Source organism: Rhinoraja longicauda, chromosome 4, assembly GCF_053455715.1.
Source record: "Rhinoraja longicauda isolate Sanriku21f chromosome 4, sRhiLon1.1, whole genome shotgun sequence".
Taxonomy (NCBI): domain Eukaryota; kingdom Metazoa; phylum Chordata; class Chondrichthyes; order Rajiformes; family Arhynchobatidae; genus Rhinoraja; species Rhinoraja longicauda.
In genome coordinates, this window is record NC_135956.1 from 14,830,372 (window position 1) to 14,843,385 (window position 13,014).

Here is a 13,014-nt window from a genome sequence, read left to right on the forward strand (position 1 = left end):
AGCCCACCGAGTCCGTGCCGACCAGCGATCCCCGCACATTAACACTATCCTATACACACACTAGGGACAATTTGCACATACATCAAGCCAATTAACATACACACCTGTATGTCTTTGGCGTGTAGGAGGAAACCAAAGATCTCGTAGAAAACTCACGCAGTCACGGGGAGAACGTACAAACTCCGTACAGGCAGCGCCCGTAGTCGGGTTTGAACCCGGGTCTCCGGCGCTGTAAGCGCTGTAAAGCAGCAACTCTGCCGCTGCACCACCGATGCCGCCTGACCCACTGAGCTACTCCAGCACTCTGTGTCTTCCCACTACGTACTTCACTTGATTGAGAGAAATACCAGCCTGTCATCCTCTTAGTATCCCAATTATTACTGTATGGTTCCATCTCCTTAATATGTCTGCTATGTGGTATTCAATAAACTACCTGGAATCATTCATTCTAGCTAGCCATTCAAAAATGTATTTTCCTTTCCAATTCATTAAAATTGTACACGGACAGTTCCAATATTGTGGACAGCTGAACTTAAAGTGCAATTCTTCATGCCTTACCTCACATGTTTTAATTAAAACAGTCCCAGAATTTTTGTAACTCTTCTTTTTCTGTTTTTTCTTTGGATTAACGCAGTCAAACGCAGCCTGCAATAGAAACACCAATGTCAGATTCTAAATATCAATCCCATCTAATTGATATTACACTAGTGATATAGGTAAACATAACAATATGAAAAATAAAATTGTGAATTGCTGTTCAATATCAAAATTAGCCAGAGAGATTTTGTGGGCGGCAGTGGCAGAGTGAAAGATGCCACAGCTGTTGCCTCACAATGCAAGAGACCCAGGCTCGATCCTGACCTCCAATGCTGTCTGTGCAAAGTTTGCACATTTTCCCTGTGGCCGTGCGAGTTTCAGAAGGTCATATGTGATAGGAGTAGAATTAGGCCATTTGGTCCATCAAGTCTCGGTGGCGCAGCGGTAGAGTTGCTGCCTTACAGCAAATACAGCGCCGGAGACTCAGGTTCGATCCTGACTACGGGTGCTGTACTGTACGGAGTTTGTACATTCTCCCCGTGACCTGCGTGGGTTTTCTCCGAGATCTTCGGTTTCCTCCCACATTCCAAAGACGTACAGGTTTGTAGGTTAATTGGCTGGGCAAATGTAAACATTGTCCCTAGTGGGTGTAAGGTAGTGTTAATGTGCGGGGATCGCTGGGCGGCACGGACCCGGTGGGCCGAAGGGCCTGATTCTGCGCTGTGTCTCTAAATCTAAAGTCTATTCCATCATTCAATCATGGCTGATCTATCTCCCCCTCCTAACCCCATTCTCCTGCCTTCTCCCCATAACCTCTGACACCTGTACTAATCAAAAATCTCTCTATCACTGCCTTAAAAATAATCACTGACTTGGCCTCCACAGCCTTCTGTGGCAAAGAATTCTACGGATTCACCACCCTCTGACTAAATAAATTTCTCCTCATCCCCTTCCTAAACGAACGTCCTTTAATTCTGAGGCTATGACCTCTAGTTCTCGACTCTCCCACTAGTGGAAACATCCTCTTCACCTACTCTGGTTTCCTCCCATGTTCCAAAGATGTGCAGGTTTGTCGGCCAATTGTTATATGTAAATTGTCCCGAGTACTTTGGATGGGAAAATGTGATAACATAGAACTTGTGTGAGTGGGTGTTAGATGGTTGTTGTGGACTCTGTGGGCCGAAAGGCCAGTGTCCATCCTGTATCTCTAAAACTAAAGTGAAGTTTAACTTTAAATATTTCATTCAGAAGTAATAATATTTATGATCACTCAAATCTGTGACGAAATAAAAGTATCCTTCTCATGGAGCCAAAACAAGAAACACCATTTCACTGATATCACAATCAACTCGTGTCCTCCACCACAATCTCTCCAAAAGCAAAAAAAGGAAATGTTATCCAAGGTTTGTACTCAATCTTGGAGAAGCAAGTCTCAAGTATCTATCCCTATAGTTCATTGCGAAGGTAGATGCATTTAGATCAAAGGTGGATGGGAGGCATTTACCGTCCCCTAAAGAGGCCCACAAGGATGAGTGTTGTACGAATCGGAGTTTAGTTTAGTTTAGTTCAAGGTTACAAGGTTTCAAGATTTCAAGGTCAGTTTATTGTCACATCTACCAATTAAGATACAGTGAAATTTGAGTTAGAAACATAGAAACGTAGAAAATAGGTGCAGGAGTATGCCATTCGGCCCTTCGAGCCTGCACCGCCATTCAATATGATCATGGCTGATCATCCAACTCAGTATCCCGTACCTGCCTTCTCTCCATACCCCCTGATCCCCTTGGCCACAAGGGCCACATCTATTAAATATAGCCAATGAACCGGCCTCAACTACCTTCTGTGGCAGAGAATTCCACAGATTCACCACTCTCTGTGTGAAAAAAAACGTTCTCATCTCGGTCCTAAAAGACTTCCCCCTTATCCTTAAACTGTGACCCCTTGTTCAGGACTTCCCCAACATCGGGAACAATCTTCCTGCATCTAGCCTGTCCAACCCCTTAAGAATTTTGTGTAAGTTTCTATAAGATCCCCCCCTCAATCTTCTAAATTCCAGCGAGTACAAGCCTAGTCTATCCAGTCTTTCATCATATGAAAGTCCTGCTGTCCCAGGAATCAATTTGGTGAACCTTCTCTGTACTCCCTCTATGGCAACTTACTATACAGCCATTCTAAGTGAAAAGCAACAAGACACACAACCGCATAAACGTTAACATAAACATCCACCACAGTGTATCCCACATTCCTCACTGTGATGGAAGGCAATAAAGTTCAAGCTTCTTTCTCTTTGTTCTCCCGCAGTCGGGGCAGTCAAACCATCTGCAGTCGGGGCGATCAAAGCCCCCACAGCCGATGATCGAAGCCCCCATCGGGGTGATCGAAATTCCCGCGTCGGGGCGATTGAAACTCTCTCTGCAGCATGGAGCTCCCGAGTCGGCCTCTTCTTACCAGAGACCATGGGCTTCACAATGTTAAAGTCCACAGGCCCTACAGTTGTAACTTTGATCCCCAGCAAAGGGATCGCAAGCTCCGCGATGTTAGAGTCCCGCAGACTCCTGCGGCTTGGAGCTCCAGGTCGGTCTCCAGGAAAGGCCGCCAACTCCATGATGTTAGGCTGCAGTGGAGACGGAGATACTATACGGAAAAAAAATTGCATCTTCGTCGAGATAAGAGATTGAAAAAAAGTTTCCCCCAAGCCCCCCCCCCACATAAAACAAACCAAGGAACACCAAAACATGCTTTTTAACACATACTAAAAATAACAAAAAAGGACAGACAGACTGTTGGCGAGGCAGACACTGCTGGTGGCGCCACCTAGTTTAGAGATGCAGCACGGAAACATGCCCTTTGACCCACCAAGTCCGCGCCGAACAGCGATCCTCACACATTAACACTATCCTACACACACTCGGGACAATTTACATTTAAACCAGGCCAACTAACATGCATCTTTTGGAATATGGGAGGAAACTGAAGATCGTGGAGAAAACCTTCGCAGTCACAGGGACAACGTACAAACTCCGTACAGACAGCACCCGTAGTCGGGATCGATCCCGGGTCTCTGACTCTATAAGCGCTGTAAGGCTGGTGCGGATCGGCTGCGGGACTTGACATCGCCCGGTGCGGCTCGACCACGGGACTTAGCTGCGCAAGGCTTGGTCGCGGGCCTTTCATCGCCCGGTTCGGCTGCGAGACGTTTCAGCGCCCGGTGCGGGGACTGTGCGGGTCGGTCGGGGACGAGCTGTCTGTCCGTGGGCGTGGGGAAGAGAGTGGAAGTTTTGTTGCCTCCATCACAGTGAGGGGGTGTTTGGAGTCACTGTGATGGACGTTTGTGTTGGGGTCATGTGTCTTGTGTTCTTTTTTTTTTTCTATGACTGCTATGTAGTTTCGTTCGGTACTTCGGTACCGAACGACAAATAAAGCTCTGTTATACCTGTTATACCGCTGCACCACCGTGCCGCCCTAAGCTGCCCGAGTTTTTTGTGGAAGAGCGGTTAAATCATGAAATTATCTTTCATACATTTTGCATAGGAAAGAAACATTTTTAAATGTTTAAAAACTCAACACATTTAAAATATTACAGATGAATGTCATCTTTCGTTTGCTATAGGAAATAAAGTCAATAGCAATAAATTAGGAAATCTTCCATATTACGTAATATGAATAAAGCACATTTCTGGCAAGAATGAATGATTAAAGCAGGAACAAAACCCAGACAGATTTTAACGACCCATCTCTGTGGTGCAAATTCTACAAACATTATGTAAACTTAATGATTTGATAGAAAAGCATTTATACTTTTGTATAATACAAATACAATATATAATACAAAAATACTTTTGTATACTTGATGGAATTCTCTGCCACAGAAGACAGTGGAGGCCAAGTCACTGGATGTTTTCAAGAGAGAGTTAGGTTCAGCTCTTTGGGCTAACGGAATCAAGGGATATGAGGAAAAAGCAGGAACAGGGTACTGATTTTGGATGATCAGCCATGATCATATTGAATGGTGGTGCTGACTCGAAGGGCCTACTCCTCCACATATTTAGTGTACTATGGCGAGTCCGGAAACTTGTTGGTTGTAGAAGAAGTTTATTGCAGCCGCAATATTCGAATACAGAGTTAAACAACAAGGTAAAGGACAACCATCAAAAACTTACTGTCTTCTTCGAAGACTTCGCCGAACTAACTATTTCGGGCGCCAAACGCGCACATGACATCGCTGGCCAATCAGCGATGTCGCTCCCTGGACCAATCCCCACGGTCGCGTTCACACGTGACCTCGCTGGCCAATCCGAGGGTTCGACGACCTGGACCATTCTCTATGGTCGCTACATGACCCCCCCCAGAACCCGAGGTGCGGAACCTAGCAGGGAGCCGGATCTCGCGACCATAACGAGTACGGAGAGGGACAGCCTGAACCACAGGAGGCGGGGGTTCCGGACTTGGCGGAACAGCCGGAACGGGAGGTCCTGGAGGAACTACCGGAACGGGGGGTCCTGGAGGAACTGCCGGAACGGGGGGTCCTGGAGGAACTGTCGGAACGGGGGGTCCTGGACTGAGCGGAACTAACGGAGGTCGGCCTCTCCTAGGGGTTTGACCGACCAGGACTGGTTGATCCGGATCCAAATGTGCAGGTTTGAGCCGGGACACCGAGACGAGCTCACTCTTGCCGCACATGTCTAAGGTGAAGGTAGCCGTTCCCTTACGCAAAACCCGGAACGGCCCTTGATAGACCCTCTGCAACGGGGCGCGATGGGAATCTTTTCGCAGAAAAACGAACTCACAGTCCTTCAGGGAAAGCGGTTCATGTACCATGAGACACCCATTACGTGAAGTCGGAACTGGAGCCAGGGAGCCCACCCGTTCCCGGAGAGATGCTAACACTGATGGGACTGTAGGCAGCTGGTCTGAAGGGTCCGGAAACAGATCTCCGGGTACTCGAAGTGTCGAGCCATATACTAGCTCTGCGGACGACGCACCGAGATCTAGCTTAGGAGCAGTCCGGATGCCCAAAAGAACCCAAGGGAGCTGGTCTACCCAGTCCGGGCCTTCAAGCCTTGCACTGAGGGACGCCTTAAGTTGGCGGTGGAACCTTTCTACGAGTCCATTTGCCTGGGGGTGATATGCAGTAGTGGGTTGTAACTTGGACCCGTACAGTTCTGCGAGCGCGGCCCAGAGGGACGAAGTGAATTGTGGGCCTCTGTCAGTGGTAATAACTGCCGGGACCCTGAAACGAGCTACCCAATGAAGGGCCAAAGTCCTAGCACAAGACGCTGACGAAATATCAGACAATGGGAAAGCCTCTGGCCACCGGGTGAACCGATCCACCACCGTGAGGAGGTGGGTGTAGCCCCGGGAGGAAGGCAAAGGACCGACCAAATCCACGTGGATGTGGAAAAAACGAACAGCCGGGACCTCGAAATCCTGTACGGGGGGCTGGACATGGCGCTGGACTTTAGCGGTCTGACAGGGAACGCAGGCACGCGCCCAACCCGCTACCTGTTTCCGTAGGCCATGCCAGACAAACCGAGCTGCTACCAAAGCAGAGGTGGAGCGGATGGACGGGTGCGCCAGCCCATGAATGGCATCGAAAACCCGGCGCTGAAGGGAGGGCGGTACTACCGGCCTGGGACGGGGAAAAGAAACATCGCACCAGACTTTTGTGCCTTCTGACCCACAAGCTACCTGGGCCAACTTCAATCCCGAAGTGGTGGACTGGTATGCCGAAGCGGTATCCGCTAGAAGCTGTGCCTCCGCAAGCTCTTGGGGATCCACTTCGCAGTCCACCACCGAAATAGGGGGAAAAGCAGGTCTAGACAGGGCGTCAGCAACGGCATTAAGCTTACCCGCGACATGACGGACATCGGTGGTGAATTCGGAGATAGCAGTCAGGTGCCGCTGCTGGCGGGCCGACCATGGGTCAGACAATTTGACAAAAGCAAATGTTAATGGTTTATGATCCGTAAAGGCCACAAATGGGCGGCCCTCAAGGAAGTACTTGAAATGACGAACAGCTAAATAGAGGGCCAAAAGCTCTCGGTCAAATGCGCTATACTTCAGCTCAGCCGAATTTAGTTGCCGGCTGAAAAACGCCAAAGGCTGCCAACGGCCACCGACCTGCTGCTCCAGAACCCCGCCCACCGCCACGTCAGAGGCGTCAACCGTCAGGGCCGTGGGGGCGGAGGGGCTCGGGTGGACCAACATGGTGGCGTCTGCCAAAGCTGCCTTAGCTGCTGTAAAAGCCGACTCTGCGGTCGGGGACCATATCAACTCTACCGGATTCCCTGCAAGGCATTGGAAAAGCGGGCGCAGGACTCGCGCCGCTGCCGGGACGAACCTATGGTAGAAATTAACCATGCCTACGAACTCCTGTAGCCCTTTTACTGTGGTGGGCCTAAGAAATGCCCGGATAGCCTCCACCTTTTCGGGCAAAGGGGAGGCGCCGGCAGGGGTAATTCTGTGCCCTAGAAAATCAAGAGCAGGAAGGCCGAATTGACATTTGGAGGGTTGGATTATGAGCCCGTGGTCTTGGAGCCGCTGGAAAACGGTCCGCAAGTGGGCCTGGTGTTCCTGTACTGAGGTGCTGGCAACCAGGATGTCGTCTAAATAAATAAACAAAAAGGGTAAACCCCGGCCCACGCGGTCCATCAGTCGTTGGAAAGCCTGTGCCGCGTTCTTTAAACCGAAAGGCATACGCAACCATTCAATCAACCCGAACGGAGTAATCGTTGCAGTTTTCTGTATGTCCTCCGGTCGCACCGGGATCTGGTGGTATCCTCGCACCAAATCGATTTTGGAGAACACCACCGCTCCTTCCAGCCCAGATGAAAAGTCCTGTAGGTGCGGTATGGGGCAGCGATCAGCCGTGGTGACAGCATTGAGACGCCGATAATCGCCACATGGTCTCCACCCCCCAGATGCCTTGGAGACCATATGTAACGGCGAGGCCCACGGGCTGTCAGACTGACGAACAATTCCCATTTCCTCCATCTTCCTGAACTCTGCCCGTGCCACCACCAGTTTGTCTGGCGGTAGCCTCCTGGCCCGAGCGAAAACAGGAGGGCCTTCGGTGCGGATGTGATGGACCACGCCGTGCTTGGCCGAAGACGTGTCGAAACGTTGAATGAGCAGCTCTGGAAACTCCGCCAGAATCTCAGCATACGAGTCGGGGGCCGCGACGACGGCCTGGACAGTAGGGCTGGGCGAGGAGGCGATTGTCGGAGCGACGTGCTCATCTTCGGCGGAGGGTCGGAGGTCGTTACCGCGGACATCAGGGACCAGTGAAAAAGCCCAGAGAAAATCTGCTCCCAAGATCGCTTGTTTGACGTCGGCTATGATGAATGGCCATTCGTACGTGCGGAGGCCTAACACAAGGGACATCTTCCGTATACCGAAAGTGCGAATTGGGCTGCCATTAACCGCGATGAGGGTGGGACCTGTCTTACCCGATCTGGTTTCGAGGTCGGTCGGCGGCACTATACGGACGATGGCTCCCGTGTCCACCAAAAATTCTGTGTCCGTGAATCGATCATGGACATAGAGGCGCCGGTTCTGGCCAATCGTAACTGCCCTTATGTACGATCGGCCGAGGCATTTCCCGCGAAGGTACAAGGTGAGCGGCAGTTGCGGGATTCGCTACCCCATCGTAGGTGATAATAGCACCAGCCGCGCTTGTGCGGATCTTTTTGGCGGGCTTTCGGAGAATTGGCGGGAGACGTGGCGCCATCTTGCCGTCGCTGTGGCGTGGTCACTGATGTCGAGACCTTGTTGATCGAACCGCTTGCCTGGTCCTTTGCCTTGTTTTTAGCCGCTATGAGCGCGTCCGCTTTCGCTGCATATGCTTCGGGGTCCTTAAAAGAACAATCCGTGAGCAGCAGTCGGACATCCTCAGGAAGCTTCTCGCGGAATGCCTGTTCGAACATAGGGCAATCCGTATGCTCACCGGCTAGCATCATCATTTCGGACATGAGGACGGAAGGCAGTCGGTCTCCAAGATCCGGTAGGTGCAGAAGTCTTGCCGCACCACCATGCTTATTAAACCCGAAGATTCGCAGTAATACTTTCTTCAGGGCCTCGTACTTGCTTTCCGCAGGTGGATTAACGATGAACCGCATCACGCGCGTGGTCGTCTCCAATGATAGAGCGCTGACGAGGTAGTAATACCTCGTGGAGTCGTCCGATATCTTCTTTATATGAAATTGAGCTTCGGTGTGTATAAACCAAGATTGCGGTGCGTGCGTCCAAAACCACGGAAGGTGAACGCTTACCGCGCTTGACTCCGGTGTGCCCGGCGCGGCCATCGCCGACGAGGCGTCGGGTCCCTGCATAGTCGGTGATCGTCCAGATCACGTCGGGGTCACCAATATGGCGAGTCCGGAAACTTGTTGGTTGTAGAAGAAGTTTATTGCAGCCGCAATATTCGAATACAGAGTTAAACAACAAGGTAAAGGACAACCATCAAAAACTTACTGTCTTCTTCGAAGACTTCGCCGAACTAACTATTTCGGGCGCCAAACGCGCACATGACATCGCTGGCCAATCAGCGATGTCGCTCCCTGGACCAATCCCCACGGTCGCGTTCACACGTGACCTCGCTGGCCAATCCGAGGGTTCGACGACCTGGACCATTCTCTATGGTCGCTACAGTACCATATATTAATAGCTTTTTATTAAATTATAGAAGTGCACATGCAAACAATGAAACAATTGGACTAAACTCAAGATTAAAATCTTACTCCACTCTGTGAAGCTTCTTGGAATTTTGCAACAGTGGTCTCGAAGGAGCCTATTAAATCATGGGATCCATCATTATCGTAGTCATAGCATTCCACCTGGAGAAACAACAGCACAAAAGAGTAAAGAACTTAAGCATTCTTCTTTCCACACACCAACCGACCCTGAATGATCACATCTCTTTGGGATGAAACCTGACCTTCCAGAGAAAACCCACGTGGTGAACATACAAACTCCATGTAGGTAGCACCCATAGTCAGGATCAAAACCGGGACTGGCGCTATGAGGCAGCAGTTCTACCCAGTCCCAAGTGGTGCCTAATCTTTTAGACTGGCCTGTGCATACTAATGCTTTGCACATATTGATATTGGACAAGAAAACTGATAAAGAGTGCTTGGAGTAAAAGCGGGCATCCGTGTCGCTGGTATATAATACAATACCCATTGGAGAACTAAAATAGGGGTAGCACAGAAAAGCAGCAATCATTTGAGATGGCGAAATGAAAAACAAAGTGTGGGTAAAATCAGCAGGTCAGGCAAAAATCAGTGGAAAGAGAAACAGTCTACATATGAGACCCTTCCATATATGCTGAGTGTTTGCAGCATTTTCTGTTTTTCCCAGTCTGCAGTTTTTTAAATTTTCAATTAGAGCTGACAAATCAATTTAGAATTGGGAACAGGAAGAGAAAAATTGTATTGAGAAAAGATCGAAAAGGCAGGTGGATAAATTCTGCTACATCTTTATTTAATTAGGCTGTTGATAACAAATTTCATGTAACATTAAACATGCAAATGCAGCAGCAACACAAAGAGAATAAAAGGAAGATTATGCTTCCACATTAGTGATGGAATTGTGTAAATTGCCACAATAATCAGCTTTTGAGAAGGTCAGCTATTTAAAAGAAACTTGGACAGATACAGGGAGAGGAAAGGTTTAGAGGGTTATGGGCCCAATTCACGCAAATGGGACTAGCTTAGGTGGGGCATCTTGGATGGCATGGACAAGATGGGCCGAAGGGCCAGTTTCTGCGCTCTCTGACTAAATAATGCTATTATTGCGGCAATTTTTGTATTCATTGGTGAATCAGCCAGGAACCTTATCACAGTTTCTGGTTGATTTACAGATTAAATACTTCATTCAGATGCTGCTAATTAGGAATAAAAATCTAGCCCATTGTTACCCATGATTAGATACACATTTTAATAGGGAAAACTATGTTCAACAATTCTGAAAGAAGCATAATTTTTTTTTTTTAAATTAAAAAGCATTTGAACACTGTCCCACTGGGCTAGAGTTACAAAATAAAGGCGCATCTACAGCGCTGGCCCAAAGTTGAGCATTAGCACATTACCCCACAGGGAGAGAAACACATGTTGGACTTTTTCTCTCAAAGATCAAATTTCACCTCAACCTGAACACAATAAAGGTGTGATCGGTAACTAAATAATCACTATCCACAGCAACACATTGGTTCTCATCTTTCTCTGGAAACAAGAACTATTCTTTGTTTTAAAAGTAAAATGAGAATACCTTGACTGGCCTCTGTAAATCACCGTCGCAGAGGGAGTGCAAAGCGACTTTGAATGCTTTCCAGCTGGGATTCAAGTTGTTTTTGATGACCTGATAAAGAGAACAGAGGGAGGTGAAAGAACACAGTGAGAAGCAAAGCATTCTCTGACAATACATGGAGTGTGCAACTTTTTCAAATCTTTATCTCTTTGCAGTGGAGAAAAGTGGACAATTAAAATCCTTTTTAATGTTAAAAAAAAGAGACAAAGGGCTGGAGTAGCTCAGCGGTTCAGGTAGCTTCCCTGGAGAACATGGACAGGCGGCGTTTCCCCATCGGGACCCTTCTTCGGACTGATTATTTAGGGACAGGGGAGAGGGAAAAGCTGGAAGAGGGGAGGGGAGAGGCAGGACAAAGCACGGCAGGTAAAAGGTGAACACAGACTGAAGAAAGGTTCCAACCGGAAACATCACCTATTCCTTCTCTCCAGAGATGCTGCCTGACCCGCCGAGTTACTCCAGCATTTTGTGTCTATCTTCGGTGTAAACCAGCATCTGCAGTTCCTTCCTACACATGAAGAGATCATATTGACATGCTGTTCATCAGTGGTCCAAGTGTGTACTGGATATCAAATCGCCTATCATCACCCACCACTGTTTGTGTTATTTTGCTGATTATCAAGATCTCTGCTTAGAGAAAAGATCAAAAATAAAGGCAAACATAAAATAGGGTCTCAACTTTAAACATTTTCAATTCATGCAGGAGTAGGCCATTCAATATGATCATGGCTGATCATGCAAAATCAGTACCCCGTTCCTGCTTTCTCCCCATATCCCTCATTCCGTTAGCCCTAAGAGCTCTATCTAACTCTTTCTTGAATACATCCAGTGAATTGGCCTCCACTGCCTTCTGTGGCAGAGAATTCCACAGATTCACAACTCTCTGGGTCAAAAACGTTTTTCCTAAATGACCGACCACTTATTCTTAAATTGTGACCCCTGGTTCTGGACTCCCCAAACATCGGGATCATTTTTCCTTCTCTCCAGAGATGCTGCCTGTTCCGCTGAGTTACTCCAGCATTTTGTGTCTGTCTTCGGCTTAAATCAGCATCTGCAGTCCCTCCCTGAACAATCCAAACTCACTTAACTATCATCATGCATTTCTGAAATGCTCACTTCACATAAGACGTTGCCTATCCTAGTGTTTCCATATCGCTCTATATTTGGAGCATGTACAATAGATGCTGGAAGGCTTCTCGCTTGCAGCAAAGGAAACTGGAGAAGCCCTTGCCAGATAAATCTCAAAATAGCCCCGAGTGCAGATGACCCGGGCTCATGCTGCACCACCACACGAATAGCAGCAGTAGTCTGGCTGAGAGTGAGACAGCAAGATTCCTACATTGTGGCAGTGGTGAGATCACAAACAGCATCACTTCACAGCATACACTCAAAATGCTGGAGTAAAGGGCCTGCCCCAGTTACGCGATTTTTAAGGCGACTGCCGGCAACTGTCAAAGTCGTAGCAGATCGCCGAAAATTTGATTTTTCTGCGATGAGCCGAGATCAGCTACGACTCATTGGGGACTACTCACGATCATGCCCGCGACACCCCAGCGATCGTGCGGCAACAGCCTAGTTGCCGGCAGTTGCCTTAAAATAGCCTAACTGGGAGAGGCCCTTAACTCAGCGGGACGGGCAGCATCTCTGGAGATAAGGGAATGGGCGACGTTTTGGGCCGAGACCCTTCTTCAGACCCGACTGAAACATCACCCAATCCTTCTCTCCAGAGATGCTGCCTGTCCCGCTGAGTTACTCCAACATTTTGTGTCTATCTTTGGTTTAAGCCAGCAGCTGCAGTTCCTTCCTACTCACTTCACAGCATGCTGGATTAGCACTTCATGGTGACAGTCAGCTCTGCTGGGAACACCTCAGTAGTGTAAGCTGCCAGTGAGTAGATTGCTAGACTGCTGCATACATCTAAATCAGACTGGCAGTGATCCAAGCTTCTCACTGCAACACACTGATTTGGAGTACTTTATGCATTTACTGCATCAGACCACTCTTGGTTGGGTAAACATGTGTACTTCGGACATCCTGGACAGTATGCACTTAAATCCTGTTCAAGACTCGATGCTTTCAAGAGAGAGCTAGATAGAGTTAAAGATAGCAGACTCAGGGGGTATGGGGAGAAGGCAGGAACGGGGTACTGATTGTGGATGATCAGCCATGATCACA

General features: G+C 48.5%; 1 protein-coding gene across 4 annotated transcripts in view; it reads right to left on the reverse strand.

The window, feature by feature from the left end:
• The window catches only part of LOC144592596 (copine-3-like), a 61,421-nt gene that overhangs the window by 20,382 nt on the left and 28,025 nt on the right, over positions 1 to 13,014 (reverse strand). For all 4 annotated transcript variants that reach the window (XM_078397248.1, XM_078397249.1, XM_078397247.1 and 1 more), the window contains 3 exons: positions 10,804 to 10,893; positions 9,276 to 9,371; positions 559 to 645 (listed from right to left, as the gene is read on the reverse strand). In XM_078397248.1, the coding sequence (XP_078253374.1) occupies positions 559 to 645; positions 9,276 to 9,371; positions 10,804 to 10,893 (273 nt within the window). The remainder of the gene's footprint in view (positions 1 to 558; positions 646 to 9,275; positions 9,372 to 10,803; positions 10,894 to 13,014) is intronic.